Raw genomic sequence first — 20,328 nt, 5'->3', positions numbered from 1 at the left:
CACTGCTCTAGAGGAGATCTGCATGGAGGAATGGGCCAAAATACCAGCAACAGTGTGGGAAAACCTTGTGAAGATTTACAGAAAACGTTTGACCTCTGTCATTGCCAACAAAGGGTACATAACGAAGTATTGAGATACACTTTTGTTATTAACCAAATACTTATTTCCCACCATAATTTGCAAATAAATTCATTAAAAATCCTACAATGTGATTTTCTGGAAAAAAAATCTAATTTTGTCTGTCATTACAGGCCTCATCTTTTTAAGTGGGAGAACTTGCACAATTGGTGGTTGACTAAATACTTTTTTGCCACACTGTAAATACACAACGCTTTCACTCTATCTCGTTCTCAGAAACACACAAACACTAAAAGAGGACAAACAAGCCTTCAAGCCTGCTGGCCAAGTGGCCTCTAAGGGAGATAATGATCTTAGGCATACCCAAACACACACACTCACTCACACTGACAGTGTCCCTACTTCACAGTGAAGGATTGAGGAGGACTTGCATGGTCAATAGACTAAGGTAAATGGATAATGTGATCATACCATGCCATGCTTGGGCTGCCACTAGACTGAGATGATAAATGGCATTGTGTAAAATGAAAGTAGCCGTAATAGATTAAAATTCTGGTGCAGTATGGTCCATCCTAAACGTGCCCTCACTCCCATCAATTAAATGGATTTTGGTTGATTAATTTATCATCTTTGAATTCAGGGAAATTGTAGAGGAGCCACTCATGCTGTGCTGAGGGTCACATTATATATTTATGGGGCATACACACTACAACTGCACTGGTTACTTGACCTTGAAACCCCGCTTCCACAGAATATGATCCAGAGAACATATATAGGCACAGAGCACTACAAGTGTCTTTGTGTATGACCGCATGTAGACTTCTGCGTAGTTGTGTTTCCTTTTTTTCAGTGTCTTGAAACGTATTACTCTTATCTCAAGCCATTGGCTCCTTGGCTAGTGGGACTGAGGTTTATACAACTTTTTTTCTTTTCTTACAACCAGTACTTTGTCTATTATATTGGATGCTACAGTAGATGTGCTTGACTGAGCATTGATTAACCTCTGCATTGAAAGGGAGATTCATAAGGAGGCTGAATGCCTTTTAATGCATTTTCATCGAGCCTTATCTCATTCTCTCGGCACATTGAGTAATTTGAATGAGAACAAAGATGCAGGCTTTTCACCATTAGGAAATAAATATGTATGAAGGAAGCAAGTAGAAGAACGCTCCAAAATCTGTTCAATTACATAACACTTGATTCGACTGCATCCACAGTTTGCTTTCCCTAGGCATTGGGAACGTATTTGACATATTATTTTGAGGAGAAGAAACCCAGTTTCTTCCTTTTTTAATTATTAATTATTTAAAGCAGATATCTGGAGGTCACTTGTTTATACATGTTGAATACACATGCAATGTATTAGCGTGCCAATAAACATGCAATCATTTATAGATAATTTATATATCCATATAATACCTCTACCAGTATGTCTAACAACTTTTACAGTCAAACTTTTACAGAGAGACATTTACATTTCGTTTTTGCATAGAATTGTTTTAATAAGTCAATTATTTGATACATTTTAAATGGCCATCAAAGCAGAGAGCCAAACATGTGGACTAAAGACACTTGAATTGATTTCGGGAAACTTTATGGCAGAAAATTGGGATAGCCCATGGTAAAGTAATGTGGCTGATTGTGATTATTATTTTTGACTGCTTTGTCTAGCTATGTAGTCAAGCTGTCAATTCTCTAAGCCAAACATTTAGCACACCATTTACCCATGAATTCCTGATAAATTGTATTCCTTTCAGCAGCATTTTAAATACTATGAACTTCAGGATCTAGTGATTGTGATGCATGGCAGATGTTTGTGGGAATTAGTGTATCCTCTGTGGGCCAAAGCTAGAAGAAAAGTGTACTCGTCTACTTTTTTATTTTACTAGGCAAGTCAGTTAAGAACAAATTCTTATTTTCAATGATGACCTAGGAACAGTGGGGTAACTGCCTGTTCAGGGGCAGAATGACAGGTTTGTACCTTGTCAGCTCGGGAATATGAATTTGCAACCTTTCATTTGCTAGTCCAATGCTCTAACCACAAAGCTACCCTGCCGCCCCAACTTTTCTTCAGGAAAGATGATTTAAAATTGACCATTGCTGTGTCATAGAATAATTTCTAAGATATTTTTTGTCGTTTTAATGAACTGCCAAAAAAGTGAATGGCCACTAAAGCTATTTTGGTCAATGTTCACATGCAATAATACATTGTCTGTGTGTCCTGATCCCTGCCTGCACCCATCAGTGAGACAGAACATTTTGGGCTAATGTATCTGGACCCTGGCCAATGACAGTGGAGAGCCCTGTCGGCTTGATGATAGCAGCTGAGAACAATACCTCATTGTGACGCCACGGACAGGCAGATCTATTTCAGGTTTCTTCCTTTTATAGTGTGCCATACGACCTTGTTAATCGGCCCCATCTCCCCTCCCCAGGCTAAGTAGATATAAAAGCTTCAGGAGAGGCTCTGACCATCTGTGCTTAGGAATTGCCTCCTCCCTGCCTCTGAACTCTCACTCTTTAACGCTGAGCACGTAGACGCACGCATCCCAGCTCAACGCATTCAGCACCATGGCCCCCAAAAAGGTGGAGGCTAAGAAGCCAGAGTCCAAAAAAGCAGATCTTGCCAAAAAGGAAGCCGCACCCGCTGCCAAGCCCAAGCCCACGCCGACCCCCGAACCTGTGGTTGAGGCCCCCAAGGAGCCTGACTTTGACCCCAAGAGCATCACCCTCGAGTACAGCGCCGACCAGATCGAGGAGTTCAAGGAGGCCTTCACCCTGTTCGACCGCACACCCAAAGGGGAGATGAAGATCACGTTCGCCCAGTGCGGCGATGTGATGCGGGCGCTGGGCCAGAACCCCACCAACTCTGACGTCCTGAAGGTGTTGGGAAAGCCTCGGCCCGAGGACATGAGCAGCAAGCTGGTGGACTTTGAGACCTTCCTGCCAATGCTGCAGCACATATCCCGCGCCAAGGACAAGGGCAACTTTGAGGACTTTGTTGAGGGCCTGCGGGTCTTTGACAAGGAGGGCAACGGCACCATCATGGGCGCTGAGCTGCGTCACGTACTGGCCACCCTGGGGGAGAGGATGACGGAGGATGAGGTAGACAGGCTGATGGCGGGCCAAGAGGACGCCAACGGATGCATCAACTACGCCTCCTTCGTAAAGCACATTCTGTCTGGGTGAGCTGGATTTTTACCAGAAGGACTTCAATGATTCTGTATTTTTTTTCTCCTCTGGACCCCGTACCTGTCTCATTAATACCACTGCCACTTTAGTGGTGAGCATGTCCCTAAATGTACTGTTATGTTTGTTGCTAAAAGCAGCTGGCAACAATCATGCCACAAAATGTTGATTATGAGACCTAATTTTACATTTTCCTTGAATAAAACATGTACAGGGACAAAAAAAGTTATTTATAGAGACATATTAATGAGATACTGAAGCCATGAACATTTTACATTTAATAAATCATGAATATTATAAATGTAATAAATAAAGCACATCTGATTATAAAGTCTCTAATAATTGTCTTACTCAACGTCGAATATCCATCCGCAAAAGCTGGATTTTAATGGTAAATTTCCATTACACTCTGGACATAGAGTACATTGATGTTGCTTCGATTTCAGAGCATGATATTTTTGAGTTCAGAAAAAGACAAATGTTGTCATATTTCCAAGTATTTCAGAGCTCAGTAAAAGACAGGTATTATCAAATTACTCCTCAAATTGCCTCCAAATTGAGTATAATACCTGAACTTTATTGTGTGAGATGGAGGAACAGAGCTGCTCAGCCATGGAGGAATCAAGGAGATTTGGCTCCATTTGACAAGGGAACATATTCTATTTTTACCTGCAGAGTCAGACTAGATACACATCTCTACAATCTCTACAATCTCTCCGAGAGGGGCGTCTCAGGGTATTCTATGTCTGGGTGAGCTCAAGAGACCCACCCCCCCCCACCCACCTACACACAGTGACAGTGATGTCTGGCTGAGTGCTGGTCTCAGTTGGGGGGCAGCTACAGTGAAACAGGAAAAACACCCAGATATGAACAGGTATGCATACACACACACACACATACAGTATATACTAAACACATGTACACACTCACCCAAACACACACATACCCACCCCTTTAGCCACCACTACATCCCCCCTGTCATCCGTCAGACAGGTGCCCCGAGGCTTGCCTCTCTGATCCCCAATGCTGAGCAGACAGTGGGCTTAATGCTGGCTTACCAGGCTGTAAACACAAATTTCACACTCACTAATACAACCACTACATGGGGAGGAAGACCCTGCCCTGGGTGGCTTAGCAGGTGGCCAAAGTAAATCTGATTTCAGGGAAAATCATAGCAAAAAAAGTAAAATGTCTTGACAGTCTTGGCAGGTTTCTCTAAAATATCTTCGCTTGAGAGAAGCTGAACGGTATTATGGCTGTTTCGTCAGTAATTCTTATGGTGAGTTACATTGGTTAAAGATAGAAATGAAAATGTATGTGTTTTAAAGTCCATTATATTTGTGAATTAATTTAGCCACAAATGATTTTTTTTTTATTTTAAGGCAATGTATAGTGACATTTTAATTGAATCACTTTAGAATGTGATATACGCCATTTAGCAGACACTTTTATCGAAAGCGACTTACAGTCATGTGTGCAAAGATTTTACGTATGGGTGACACTACCAACTGAGCCACACAGGACCACATAATCAGAAGGTCAAGACCAAGCATGTATGTTTCAGAAAAAGTATTCTTTTCTTTTTTTTTGCTTCTTCAATTTTTATCTTACTTGCAGTGCAATTGAATGTCCGAAATGAATATTTGGTATTCAGGAGCGAACATCTTAACTAACCAAAGTGCGATAAAAGTCCACTCAACCATGCACATAACATATTGGTTCAGAAGGAGCTTTAGTGATTTTGTGATGGATAATGCAGTACCATTATTCACCTGCTCCCTTGCCTTCAGAAATTGTAGATGTGTTTGTTTCCATGGAAACTATGAAAAGGTAAGTACTATGTGACTTCTTCAGTATCTGAGAGAAAGCCGTCTGGCAGTCAGACAGAATATCTCAAAACCTATGCAAATCATAGTCTTTGTAGAGCAGCTTTTATCTCCCTCCATACATCTAAGGATCCAAATGAAATTACCACAACCCTGAAACAACTATGTCTTTTTATGGCAACAAAAGGTGCATAGTTTATTGCATAATATCATTATGTAGTATGATGAAAGCTCCTTCTGCTATGATTTCCGCTCAACTATTCTCTGTATAGATTGTAGACGTACTCCTTCATAACATGTTATTCAAAGCAACAGGCTTTGTTCAATAGATATTTGTGAAATGGAGTGTAAGTATCAGCATAACTTCCATTTAAAAAGTAGATGGCCAAGTGGGAGAAGTGAAAATGACCCATAGCACATGAACATCCACAGTTATTACAGTCCCAAATACACTATTGCCATTGGATAGCCACAGAGGAGAGAGACGCCTTTGGCCAAATGCACAAATGTACTAGTTACCCCGCTAATACACTGTAGATCCCACAGATCCCTGTATAACAGAGATACTCCCTTCAATTTAGGTCTAATTCCTTCCCTTGAGCTGTGTGGATGTGCAGATATGGTCTGGTAGCAGCACTCTGTCACTGTTCCATCCCCACGCTCTGGTCATCATAGCCCCGAGCTGAAAAGCTGCATGAGGAGATATGCATGGTGTTTTGGTGGTGTGAATGTGGACTCCTTTTCCTGGGAATTGGGTTACAACATGTACCGTTGTGCTGCGTGTGGTGTACCTTACCCTTACCCTGACATCATTAAAATCCGAAACTCTTGCAGCGTGCACACAGCGTGACTGTGATTTAACAAGCTTGGGGTAGCTATGGACAATCGGTGGTCTGCTGGTGATGAGCAGAGTAATGCAAGTGTTATCTTGTAATGGGGTCGTTCCACGAATTGAATGTCTTGCGTCCCTTTGATATTTCAGGTAGAAATTGTGTACCAATATTTCATTTTGAAAGCCTGTTATATAATTGACGTGCCCTTTGATGGAGAATTCAATATATATGATTTTATATATGAATAAAGACTTGCTAATGTTCCAAAACAATACATTTTGACATGTCCTTCCGTTCATCCTCTGTGACTTCTAGGTGATTTTAACCCACTTAATCCCCAAATGTCTCCAAGTTTTCACCATAATTGTAACGCCCTGGTTATTTTGTTGCTTTGACAAAATCATTTTAAGTCATCTGAAGATCTGTCTTTATTTCATGTTATTAGTGATTGATAGTGATCGTATTAGTGATTATTAGTGGTCAACGCTGTTACCTAAATTGAACTCTCATTTCAATGTGGTCGATTGATGATTCCTTAATAATTAATAATTGACACACAAATTACATTGAACATCTAATATTCAAATCATAGTGAAAAAACAGGGTGAGCTGGTTCGATTCTTTTTGTCCATGTTCTGGTGTTTTGTGGCGGAAAAGTGAGTGAGTCAAATATACTGTAGCATGTTAAATCTTGATTTAAGACATACACTGTGTAACCGTTAGTGGTTATTTATCTGACATATTGCTGTCGGTACAAAGCCAGTATTTGCCTGATGATTCAAACTGAATCTTTCCGCTGCTTTATGATTCGCAACATACTTCAGCCTGAGACTAACATCGCTGAAGTTATTTGTCGTGATGTCAAATTGAGGGGTGTTGTACAAAACAAAGCCATTGGATCCTCACTAACCAATCAGAGTATCAAAGCCGCTTTACGGACGTTTGTTCTTGCCCAACCCATCCGTTTCTGCGACGCTCACAACGTTGGACAATAACCCGGTAAGAGAACAGAACCCAGACTATCTGAAACGGAGATAACCCGGTAGCAGACGAAGGAAGCGAATTGTTATTCTGCCCAGGGAGCTGTTCTGCCAAGACGCAGGGTTTCTGAAAGAAAGGCTGCGTAGTATGCGACAATCATTGGCCCTCTCTGCTTGACCGTTAGACGATGAAACCGGAAGAACTCCCTCCAAAACTGTGAATCAGAGCAGTTAGAATGTGTTTGCATTTTACAAATCATTGGGAAGGTACTCAGATCTAGACTCATTGCAGAGAAGTAACTAACATCTGTGGGTGTGGTGTAGTGTTTGGTCAGAGCTCGGAATTCAGGTAGCCAGGCAAAGTATTACTCTGATGCCACGATGTACAGAGCAGCAGAGTCGTCCCATTGACAGTCTTGTGTGGAAGAGAGTGCCTTATTGAACATGGATCCAAATGCAGCTCGTGGACACAAAGAGTGAGATCTAAAGCAAAATCTCACAATCTCACTTCAGAATTAGACATTCATCCATGTTTATCGAATGTCTAATTTCGAAAGTGTTTGGTTACTTCTCTATATCATTCCAAAGTCAATTTTCGACTAAATGACATACCCAAATCTAACTGCCTGTAGCTCAAGCCCTGAAGCAAGGATATTCATATTCTTGGTACCATTTGAAAGGAAACACTTTGAAGTTTGTGGGAATGTGAATTGAATGTAGGAGAATATAACACAATAGATATGGTAGAAGAAAATACAACAACAAAAAACAACCAGTGTTTTTTTAAACCAGCATCTTTGAAATGCAAGAGAAAGGTTTCTTTTATAGCCATTACCCTGGTTGCATTTCTAATAGTGTCCACAAGATGGCAGCAGTGTATGTGCAAGGTTTCAGATGGATAGCTTGGAGTATGACTGATCCTCAAGACTTTTAGTGTGAAGGCCCCATGTGCATTTGTGCAAATTGTGAAGGAGACTTTCACATTCATATTCCATTTTTCTGCAAGAATATCTGTATACTTGGACTTTGATTTAGCTTTTCAATTATTAGTAGCCATATTATAAGTTCAACATTTGCAAAACAACCAGTTTTCATAACTTCATAACTGAATATTCTTATATTAATTTCAATATTAATTTTTGTCCAAAATGAAAAGGCATGCTGTCGTAAAAGGTTAGAAGTTACATTTTACGACATATACATGGTTTCCAAATACTCACTTTGTTTGACCCTGATTGGTGCTTATTTGACAAAGATACAGTCGTTCAAGTGATGGCCGCCGCATCATCGGCATGCCATGAAGGCGTCGCTCTCTGGCCAAATATGGTGTCCTATAGGATATACTACACCCCTAATGAAATAGAGAAGTCTTGTTACCTTCTAGGATCTCTGAGGAATAGATACGAACATGATTTGACTCATTGAAACAATGTTTAGGGGTGAGATTTTCACAGATTACTTTCTTTGCAAATTGAACGAGTGGAAATACAAAATTGATCATGCATGCTATGTGAGCTTTTTTAGGATATGAAAAATGATTTTATCTAACAAAGCAACACTTCATGTTATCTCTGGGACCCTTTGGATGATAAATCAAAGCAATATTTCAGAATGTAAGTACACATTTCACATTCAGAGCTGACTTTATCAAACCTACCGGGGTGAAAAAAATTGTTTTGTTTTTAGGAGCTCTCCTCAAACAATGGCATGGCATTTTTTTCACAGTAATAGCTACTGTAAATTAGACAGTACAGCTATATTAACAAGAATTTAAGCTTTCAGTTGATATCAGACACTTCTATGTATGGACATTTATTGTTACTCTAAAATCTGAGATATTGACATAATGCGCTGAAGGATTTACAACTGTCCCATTGACGTGATGCCAATCCTTAATTAATTGGTAAGGGTTAAGGTTTGGGACAGGCTTAAAACAAAAAAAATATATATTTTTTATCTCGCTGGATTCGAACATGCAACCTTTCAAACCAGAAGCATATGCTTACATGAAGGTAACACAGTTCACTGTTGCCCCTAGTGACTGGTTTCCATCCTCAGACATGGATGGACGTTGGAAACTGACTTGTACCACGGGTGAAATACCTTAAGGTCTACAGTTGACAAATTGTCTCTCAAAGGAATGGTGATTTGATAAGGATCATTAACGCGTTTGAGCTTACAATTGAAGTTATGATATGAGCTATAAGAGATGATAATGGCTGAAGCCAAAACGATTAGGTTACTTCCCCTCAAATGTCTTCTCCACAAAGCATCCTTCTGCGTTCATACAGACACATCATTGAACTGGATGGCTTCACATTAACATTTCAAATTTCCAGCCAAGATGATACAGCAATCAGTTGGCATGTTGTGAAAAATGTAGTCCTTTCTTAATCTCCAACCTCCACAGGTCGACATGATATGAAGTTCAGGCTGGATGCAGGAAGTCGAGATAATGGCAAATTAGGATGAAAATGCGTATATATTTTCCTGGGCTCAGAGCAGTGGTTGGAAAAGTAGCCCATTTTCGTACTTGAGTAGAAGTAAAGATACCTAAATTAATAGAAATGTATTCAGGTAAAAGTGAAAGTCACCCAGTAGAATACTACTTGGGTGAAAGTCTAAAAGTATTTGTTTTTAAATATAATTGTAAAAAAAGTTCATGCAATTGCTCAAATATACTTAAGTATCAAAAGTAAAAATAAAAGTATAAATCATAAAAAAATCCTTATATTACGCAAACCAGGTATTAAGCAAACAGATAGCCAGGGGCACACACCAACACTCATATATCAAAAACCAACCAAACATTTGTGTTTAGTGAGTCCGCCAGATCAGAGGCAGGGGATGACTGAGGATGTTCTCTTTATAAGTGTGGGAATTGAACCATTTTCCTGTTCTGCTAAGCATTCCAAATGTAAGTACTTTTGGGTGTCGGTTAAAATGTATGGAGTAAAAGGTACATTATTTTATTTAGGAATGTAGTGAAGTAAAAGCAAAAGTAGTAAAGTACAGATACCCCCCAAAACTACGTAAGTATTACTTTAAAGTATTTTTACTTAAGTACTTTACACCACTGGCTCAGTGACCCCGACAGATAATGGTAGAATGCAATTTATTGAGATGTTTAATTAGCCTGAGCCACAGCATGCCATTGGCTGAGAATAGTGTCTGTGATCAATATGTACAATCTTGATTGCACTAGTAGGTCTCTCTGTATGCTTGTTATTTGAGTTTATATTATTTGAAGTAAAGGAAGAGTGATACGTTGTCTTTGATACTGTTTTTGTTGTGTTTTGGTAATGTATTTGTGAAGATTATGTATAAAACCTGCTCACAGGAAGACAGTTGTATGTATTAAGGGGTAGATATTTGTAAAAAAAAAAGTGATTTTTTTAGCAGGGGGAGAACCAGGTAAATGGTGCCAAATATACAACGGTGGAGATGTTCATCCGTAAAGTCTACGAAAAGATGTCAGAAATTCACAAGATCACGCCGTTTTCTATAACAGAGGCTAGAGCCTGTGGTTTCTGAGGAAATGTAATAACAACATGATATCATTACACACTTGCTCTAAATGGCTTATAATATCATTTCGCAAATATGGCTACACTATTAGGGTTGTGTACTATCATACCCTGCAGTAGCCATTTAAAGATAACAATGTGCATTGAAAAAGGAGAACACAGCACATTGAAATACTCCATAACAATTGATTGTATTTATCCAAGGGCAAAGTGAATTGTATTCTGCAGATATTCAATTATCACCATTCAATTGTTTGCTGGGTAAAAATGGTAGGCCACAAATGAGTAATCCCTCCCCATGTTGTACAGCAGGAATATATCTTCTACGGTTCTTTTTTGGATGAATATGTGAATGAATGACACAGTATCTCTATTCAATGAAACTGCTTCAGATCTTTCAGAGATTAAATGTCAGAGTGAGCACTGATATGATTCAAAATGTTCAATTACACTTTTATTTCTCAATGCAATTGCCACACAGTTACATCATGAAGTTATATAAGTGGATTTAATTAGTTCAATTACATGTCATGTTCCGCTAAGAGATCTAACCAGAGGGATAGATAGGAGTCCCATGCCACCCAAAATTGAGACTCTTGTTTCCCTTAGGATTACACCAGCTGTGACACATGAAGGCAAGGAAACCCCAGGGTACCATGGAAACCTCAAGGGAGAGTAAACGAGAGAGTCCCTATAAAGTAGGCCAGCAGTGGGTCAAACTTTCAGCCTATAACAATATTGATGATGATTGTGGTGATTATAGTCATTTATCGAAGAAGTGAATAATGTCACAGGTAATTTAAGAATCTAAGAGCAGCTGTAGAGATAAACAGAATTCATGAATCATGACCGAGTGATAACAATTTGACTTGGACTAATCTCTTTCTAATGGAATTTTTCAAAGCTATATCCTCCCTTTCCCCAATAGTTGACAATTCCTGTTAATTATGAACTTTCTCTCTCCTCACTTGGGTAGCCATTCTGAATAATTACTTGAGTCAATGACCTTAACAAAAGTGAAAAGATGGATAAATGTGGTTTTGATTCAGGCTACTGCTCCTTTCCGGCGCACAGATTGATGACGTTGCGGAAAGCTCTTTTAACTGACTGCCACGGGCAGTCAGTCAACTGCTACAATCTTGGCTAGCTGCTTTCTAAAGGGAAAATGGCACATAGTATAACTATTTCAAATGTCTGTTTAAATAAATGACCATGTACACCATAAATAATCACAAAATGTTGCAAAAAATGTCCATAGAATACTTATTGAAAATACTTATGAATATTATTGAACATATAGTCTAGCCTCTGTTAAGGCTCAGTTTAAGCTCAGTATAGTCTTAGTAGAAGTGTTGGTGTGAAACCAATAAACTGGATTTGTCTTACTACGATAATATTGTGGCTCTTCCTTATTTCCTGACAAAAATACATGGTCAGACCCAAGTTGGCAAGACACAGTATGATTTAATTTCCCAACTGGTACAAACAAATCCTTGTGTACCTCAACTATGAAATCGTAATGCTTCCTCCTGACCCAGAAGGCTGAGCTGAATTTGAAACTTAAATTAATTGGCATCCTCGCAGGAACCTCGGTGAATAGCATTTTATTCATCTATTGGTCATGCTTTGAAAGTATGACTTATCCAGAGGCTAACACCGCGTGAAGGGAAGAGACCGATTGCAATAGGACTCCAGAAATGTAATGAAGCTGGGCCAAAACACAGGGTAATAAGTTAAGTGAATATGCAGATTTCAGGACAAACAACGGCCTGCTGCTTAATTCCTCGGTATCACCGTTAAATCCACATCAGACTAAACAGACAGCCTTGTTGCCCTTAGCAACAAAGGCCCCAGCTTGATACTTGTTTTGTTGTGCATTGAAACAATTTCGGAACCTCTGTAGTTTCACTTGGCAACAGCATCTCTTGTATTGCCTAGGAGGTTGTTGGTGATGCAGAGGCACATGGCTGGTGAGTTAATTCTTCAGAAATCATCAGGCAGATAAGGTAAGGCGTCCCTCACTCCCAGCACTGTTGCTATTGTACTTCCTATTTCCCCGAAGTCGGCAACCATCGACGGCAATAATTGTTTAGCTGAGATTTGCTCAATATCAAAGAGACATCAGTACTTTATACATTTCCACCAACACACATAGAATTAATCTGCTGGGATTCTGTGAAAATGTCAGATTACAAGATTGATAATCACATTACGGAATGAAGCATCCTGACAGGCTTTACCCACAATCCTTCACACCTATTAATGCCTAAAGGGATGCCGAGCCAATGAAGAAACATCTGCCTCTATAATACTAACGTGTGCAGCGACACAATTCAGTGGAGATCCTCCACTGTATTATTTCCTGTCTCATCTATCTGATCATCCCGAACGTTGGCAACCTTGGTGCCATCATCGCCGGTAGCAGTGGTTAATGAGTGAGAGATGCCCACACATCTGCCAGGTCTCTAGATGCCTACTCCTCCAACCATTTGATCAGGACATATTTATAACCCACTGTGTCAGACCACTGACAGGCATAGGAAAACAGATGCTGCATCATCAAATGATTGGCAAGCCACCACATCACTCCCTAAGAATCCCCTATCCATCTATACATACCACTTCCCCCAAATCTCTGGGGAAGACATTCACCATCTTGCAGACATGAGATGTCAATTCTGCTTTGATGTCATGTGTTGTAATATCTCAAATATTTTAGACCTGGGAAACAATTGCGTTAGAGCTAAATAAATGAGCATCTGACTAGATGGTTTGTTATGTTTGATCAAAAGATTGCGTAAAATGACAACCTATTACTAAACGACTAGGTATGATGCCAATGCCATCTTATACGGTTGTCAACACAAGCAGTATCAGAGCTGCATATGTTGAAAAGGTAGCTAGCGATACTTGATGTGATGTTGATGTGATGCTCCAAATCCCAGAAGTCTCTCTGATTAGCTCATTGACAAACGTTTCCCTTTAATTTAGGCAGTATGCCACATTTACATTTACAGTAGGCAGTCACACTGCACTAGTTTGCTTGAATTTATAACTAAGGAAATATGACATCACTCACAAAATATTAATAACAATGTCCCCTGTTGCTGCATTTCCTGTTGCTACTGTCTAATTAAATAAGTCCCTATGTCCATCTTAGAGTGGATTAGGTTTATTTCCTTAATTTACTATTTGTTCCTGCCTTATGAATAACAGCTAAAGGCCGTTGTTCTCCTTCCTTGTGGCAAATTATAAATTGGACACAAGCCACCCGTGGAGAGTCACACTGTTGGAGGTTAAAGGTCCAATGCAGCCATTTTTATCTCAATATCAAATCATGTCTGGGTAACAATTACGTACCCTACTGTGATTGTTTTTATTTAAAATGGTCATAAAGATGTAAAAAATAGATTCTTAGCAAAGAGCAATTTCTCAAGTAATCATTTTGCTAGGACTGTCTGGGAGTGGTCTGAGTGCGGAGGAGGAAACTGAAAACTAGCTGTTATTGGCAGAGAGGTTTGGAGCTCTCTTTCTTATTGGTCAATGAACTATTTTACAGCCTGGTGATGTCACCAAACAGGACAAAACTCCATCCCACCAAAGCAGGCTGAAATTTCAGGCGGTCTTTTCAAACGTCTCTTACACTAAAAGGGCATTATCATAATCATCACAATTTCACAGGATTATTCCAACATCATAGTGTGGAAATATTTATGAAACAAAGGGAAATCACATTTTTGACTACACTGGTCCTTTAAAGACACTGCTGTAAGGAGATGATGGCGCTTTTCATTCCTGCTCGTGGCCTGGTCCAGGACCCTGACAGCCAGGGTCAGCCTTGGACATGTAATTAAGAGACGGGAGATCCCAAAGGTTGCTCCCTAATGGGCAGAGAGTGACTGCAGACTGCGAATAGGCCACTGGGATTAAACCCAGGGTAATGGATCACCTGTCAGTCTGCATTTATACAGGGGCATTTTTTTTGTATGTAAAAGAATGGGTCATGTCAGTCTTCAAACTGAAATTACATTGGTATTCCTCATACCTATCTGGTAAAACTGGGTCAATACAAGAGTTATGACACATTGTGCTGACTGGGGTAAATGATGTCCTTGATACAGTTACAGTCATCAAAGTGAGAGGATTCTAGTATCTGCAGTATATGTCTTCCCTTCTCAGAAGTGATTCCACAAATGTGCATGCATTTTGTTTATTTTGGAGATCACAAGGGTTTTACAAAAAAAATGGTCTTCATAGGTAAATATAAATACACCACTATAGTGACATGGGCTCTAGGACCATAAACTAGGATAAACCTCCGTTATTTTTGACTGTTGCCGGGTGTTAAATCAACATCAGTGGTGTGAAGGGAAAATTGATATTTTATCAAATAACCAGCAGTTCATCACCTATCTCTACTCCAGCACTGTTGTTTAGTGGGGAATGGAGGAGCGGAGCGGGGACAGGCAAGACTCAATGTTCTCCAGGGAGAGGGGAGGGTCAGCAGGTCTCCGTTCCACTTATGTTGGCGTGTGACGCTGAATAAATTGTAGAGGCAAAACAAGGGATGGATTCCTCCCATGTGATTCCAATGCGACCACCATCTCCTGTTCCCCTGTTTGGCGGGTGCTTTTTCTTTAGTCCCCCCCACCTTGTCTGACCCCATGTTTTTTTATTTTATTTTATTTCTTCTTTCTTTTTCCAACTGCAGTTATCTATAGCCTGAAATCGGAGCAAGCAATCAAATGTAGGTACAGGGAGCATTTGTTGTTTCTTTGAGAGCTCCGGGACCAATTTCTAGTTCCTCATAGTGGACTTTTATCAATTCAACACCTGCACCATAACATCAGAAAGATGGCACAGGGAAAGTATGCAAAGCTCACGCTCGATGTTCTTGCTGTTAGAACAGGTGGCACAACAGCATTGGAAGCTGATGAATATCAAATGCTACATTTGCATAAACAGGGACTAAAATCTATTTGTAATTGATTATTCATAACATATTGTCCTACTGTTTAGCTCCAACTGATTCATGCATGATTTATAATACATGTAATCTGCTATTCACGATTCAAATGGTTTTCCTTGTGCTTTGTGGCAGATTTACAAGGATGTCAAAGCCTGTAGTGACTCACCTAACACACATGTGTTGAATATGCCAAGAGTTGAACAATAAAAGCAACCCAAAAAAATCACTAATTCATGATGAAAATAACCATTTTGCAACACAGTTTTGACCTGTTCATTTTTTTATACCCCCAAAAGTAAGATACGGTCCACCAAAATGATGATGTTGCATGTTGCAATTACGAGGCATAGCACTGTATGTAATGAGTCCAATAGGTTCAGTTTACACTCTGCTAGGCACATCAATTACTAATTATTCTGTTAAATGAGAAAAAGGCAAAGTGTTTATTTATTCATAAGCAATTAAATACGTATCAACCCCTGAGTCATTTCCCCCCATTCTTTGACAGTGGTCTAGACATCATCACTCTGCTTTGCTACCCTTGGAAAGATGGATTTTGTTGAAGTACTGATATAGTCTGAATCAAATAAGCTACCGTACAAATGTTGAAAAGGCCAAATGTTCGTAATTGCTCTTTGGCTACCCAATTCCAATCCATCCTTAAATAGACTAACTCTTGCAAAACAAGCAGTCAAGGCTACAGGGGAAGTATTGAATAAAAAGCAGGCCTGCATAAAGAACTCTCCATCAACGGTCTGCCTCACAATGAGGCCATTTTTCTCAACTTTCCTTCAGAAGTCGCAATTACTGTAACTTCCAAGATAATGACATTGTCCAGAAGAAAAATTAAATATGCTCTGTTTTGTGTTTATATTGATGAAATTGAGCTACAAAGACATTGTAACATAAATATTTCTAATCAAATATGTCTATCGGTATAATAAACTGCATTCCTTTAAACGACACTGTATATTGTATATTGTATTTGTGTGTAGTAACACTAATTACTGTACTAAAAACATTGCACACACATGGTGTTTCATAGCTCTGAAAGCACTGATGCTCTTTCTCTATTAGAACATGGAAATATCATAATCGTTTTTATACGTTACCACATATATTTTTTTTTGTGAAAAACAGCAAGGAACAATGCACAGTCTGAGGAATGATTTATGCTTGCATCCTCAGTAGAGGCCAACGGAACAAGGCTTCAAAACCCCAGAACACCTTTATTATGCCATACATATTTAATATGATGGACATAAAGATTAAGAAAAGCCTTTTTCATGCAAATATAGGCCATTACTCATGGAGACACCCTAGGCTATTTGCTGTTGTTGTCCATGGAGCACTTTGCAGTCTACTCTCACCAGGTTTTCTGCCCCTTCATATTCCCAGCTTCAAATATCAACCAAACAAAACAAAGTTTTCAATTAGGGTAGTGCAAACCTTTTTGCAATATTCCCTGTAAATATTCATCATAATCAACATTTGATATAATATTACTTTTAGTATTAGATTTATTGGAAATGGTATAGGCAATCTATTGTACTACATTGACTAATCCACAACCCCATTCCCCTACAGAAAGCCAGCAATGCATGAGTGTTTGTGCATTACAATATCCCATGCATATTTTAGTGACAATCATTTTAATTAGGTGTGTTGGTGAATTTATATACTACAACATGCAACTCCATTTACGTTAAGTCCTTGTGACGCTTGTTGTTGATAAATGTGTATGCGCACACGTCATACATATCTGAATCTAACTAGAGATATTTATTTAAAAAACTAATTTACATTTATTTATGCACACATAACTTCTGAGGCATACTGCACACATTCATCTCAAGCTCTACAGTTCCATTTTAGAGCCTTCCATAAATTACACCTTGTTTTCTTGGAATGGCTTAACGATTGATTGAATCAATCCGAGCAATCAGCTGCATATTGTTAATTTTCTCTGTGCCATAATATTTTTCTTGATTCATCTCTAAAGGTCTCAGCAGTATCCTTTCAATAGCACAGCTCTGGGTATAAGTCGCTGCAATCAAGTTCAAGGTGCTGTTAGGCTTTTGGCAAAAACATGATAAAAAAATATTACTTTTGGAAATTCCTGGACAACTGGAAAATACAGTAAACAACTTACAGTACATGAAAATCACTGTAACATCACCTAAAATCCCGCACAAACTGTACAATATTAGCTTTCTTATGTCACAATTTTGCTGTCCCAGATACATTTCCACATTGTGGGCAAATTCTTTGTCAGTACCGCTACTGTACATGCGGTAGTAGGCTCCGACAAAGGTTTGCCAGTGTCCGAATTTCTTTGCCTTTATCATGTAGTGTGGCTGGTGTTACACACTGATCACCGTGCCTGACCAGTAGGAACACAGCCGGCAATGACAACAGTTATTATTTTTTATTGAAATTTTTACTATAGGATTCGCACATCGTATAATGAAAAAGTTGTTTAAGTAATGGGCTGTGTCTAGTTACAAATAACATAAACACACCTGGAATGTCAAAATTGGAACGCTTGTATTGAGTAATGCCAATGGAAGAAGAGGCGCATATCACATTCAAGCCATGGGTCTTATATTCATTCAGCGTTTTCATATCGTGATATACCTCTTAATTTTGAGAGTTGAGCTTTCATCACAGAGGTAGGAGGAGCAATGTCTGTCAATAAACAACATAGCAACAGCTTGTTTTGGTTCTTTTTTTTCTTGATTTTAATTTATTTGATTGAACTAGGCAAGTCAGTTAAGAACAAATGCTTCTTTACAATGACAGCCTACCTTGCTCAAGGCCAGAATGACAGATTTTTACCTTGTCCGCTGGGGGATTTGATCTTCCAACCTTTCAGTTTCTGGCCCAACAACCAATAGGCTACCGGCCGCCCCGATACGCATGATATGCATGTCACTGTTGATGTAACCTACGTAGGCTGACGTAGCTTCACAAGCCAATGACAGAATGTTATGACGAAACTGAAGCAAATAGTACAATCTGGCGCGGTTGATATCAAGTTGTACATTTGGTCACACTGCACAGTGTGACATGTAATAATCAGAAAAGACTGAATCCAACGTACTATGTGGGAAGGCCTTAACCGGAGTGAACCATGGTCATAATTCCAGACATCGGCTGACCCATTATTGAAACCAGAGCTGAACCTCGATCATTGGTCTGGAGGGGAGTGAGTGGGAATACAGTGCATTCGAAAGTATTCAGACCCATTGACTTTTTTCCCATTTTGTTACGTTACAGTCATATTCTAAAATATAATTTTTTTAATCGTCATCAATCTACACACAGTCCACCATAATGACAACAAACAAAAGAATTGGGAGAAATCTTTGAAAATGTGTTAAAAATAAAAGCTGAAATATCACATTTACATTAGTATTTAGAACTTTACTCAGTAATTTGTTGAAGCACCTTTGCCAGCGATAACAGCATAGAGTCTTATTCGGTGTGGTGCTACAAGCTTGGCAGATATGTTTTGGGGTGTTTCTCACATTCTTCTGTTTTGCTATAACAGAGTGGAAATTGTCCCGGGATTCTTCCGATGGCATTGAGGAGTACACCACATCAGTCACTGGCTTTATCAATAAGTGCACTGAGGACGTCGTCCCCACAGTGACTGTACGTACATACCCCAACCAGAAGCCATGGATAACAGGCAACATCCACACTGAGCTAAAGGGTAGAGCTGCTGCTATTTTCAAGGTGCGGGACTCTAACCGGGAAGCTAACAAGAAATCCTGCTATGCCCTGTGACGAACCATCAAACAGGCAAAGCGTCAATACAGGGCTAAGATTGAATCATACTATACTGGCTCCGATGCCTGTCTTACTGTATGTGGCAGGGCTTGCAAACTATTACAGACTACAAAGGGAAGCACAGCCCAGTGACACGAGCCAACGAGACGAGCTAAATCAATTCTATGCTCACTTTGATGAAACACAAATAGAATATTTTGACCATAATGACCATCGTTATGTTGGGAGGAAAAAGGGGGCTTGCAAGCCGAAGAACACCATCCCAACCGTGAAGTTCGAGGGTGGCAGTTCACAAAACTGAGTATTGAAATTATGAGGATATATTGAAGCAACATCTCAAGACATCAGTCAGGAAGTTAAAGCTTGGTCGCAAATGGGTCTTCCAAATGGACAATGACCCCAAGTATACTTCCAAAGTTGTGGCAAAATTGCTTAAGGAAAACAAAGTCAGCTATTTTTTCCACTTTCAGTTCCACTGCTAGCAAATTCAGCTAGCAAGTGCAGCCTACTCAAACACCCTGCTCAAACAGAGGGATGCTATGTTAGTTAGCTGGCTATGACTATCCAACACAACACGGGAACTCTTCCAAGTCAAGGTAAGGTTTTGTTTTTTCTAATTTAATGCCTCCGAGGCCCGCCGGTGTACTTGCTAAACTGCTTTCTGACTGTACACTGTAACTTTACTGCATGATTGTAGCGGGTTTACTAATGCATTTGTTTTATTAGCTACGGTGACTATGATGTTACTTTAGTGACAACGATGTAGGCTGTGTGTAGTGGCTATGATATGGTATGGCTTGGAAAGTTGTTTTTCGCATGGTCACATTCATGTGTTGTACATTGAAGTCCACAAGCGACCGATTCTGTTGAAAAACGTTTCTTAAAACTTCTTATGGCCTGGGTGTAGTATATCGACTTCTGGATGAGAAGCGTGCCCGAAGTAAACGGCTTGTTACTCGGGCCCAGAAGCTAGGATATGCATATAATTGGTATATTTGGATGGAAAACACTCTAACACTTCCGAAACGGTTACAATGATGTCTGTGAGTATAACATAACTGATATGGCAGGCAAAAACCTGAGGAAAATCAATCCAGGAAGTGGATTTTTTTTGAAGTGGGTATTTTCAAC

General features: G+C 39.5%; 1 protein-coding gene across 1 annotated transcript; it reads left to right on the top strand.

The window, feature by feature from the left end:
* The first annotated feature begins 2,539 nt into the window (after positions 1-2,539).
* On the top strand, positions 2,540-3,598 carry LOC124007158 (myosin light chain 4-like). Its single transcript, XM_046317501.1, has one exon. It carries the CDS (start codon positions 2,650-2,652, stop codon positions 3,265-3,267), a length of 618 nt encoding a protein of 205 aa, XP_046173457.1. The 5' UTR covers positions 2,540-2,649; the 3' UTR covers positions 3,268-3,598.
* Positions 3,599-20,328: the final 16,730 nt, after the last annotated feature.

The sequence above is a fragment of the Oncorhynchus gorbuscha genome, linkage group LG20, assembly GCF_021184085.1.
Source record: "Oncorhynchus gorbuscha isolate QuinsamMale2020 ecotype Even-year linkage group LG20, OgorEven_v1.0, whole genome shotgun sequence".
Lineage (NCBI taxonomy): Eukaryota > Metazoa > Chordata > Actinopteri > Salmoniformes > Salmonidae > Oncorhynchus > Oncorhynchus gorbuscha.
Note: the sequence above shows the minus strand (reverse complement) of the source record. Positions and strands in the feature narration are given on the sequence as shown.

What these genes read in the sequence shown, in the direction of transcription:
- LOC124007158 (XM_046317501.1), top strand. Translation starts at nt 2,650, where the DNA reads ATGGCCCCCAAAAAGGTGGAGGCTAAGAAGCCAGAGTCCAAAAAAGCA.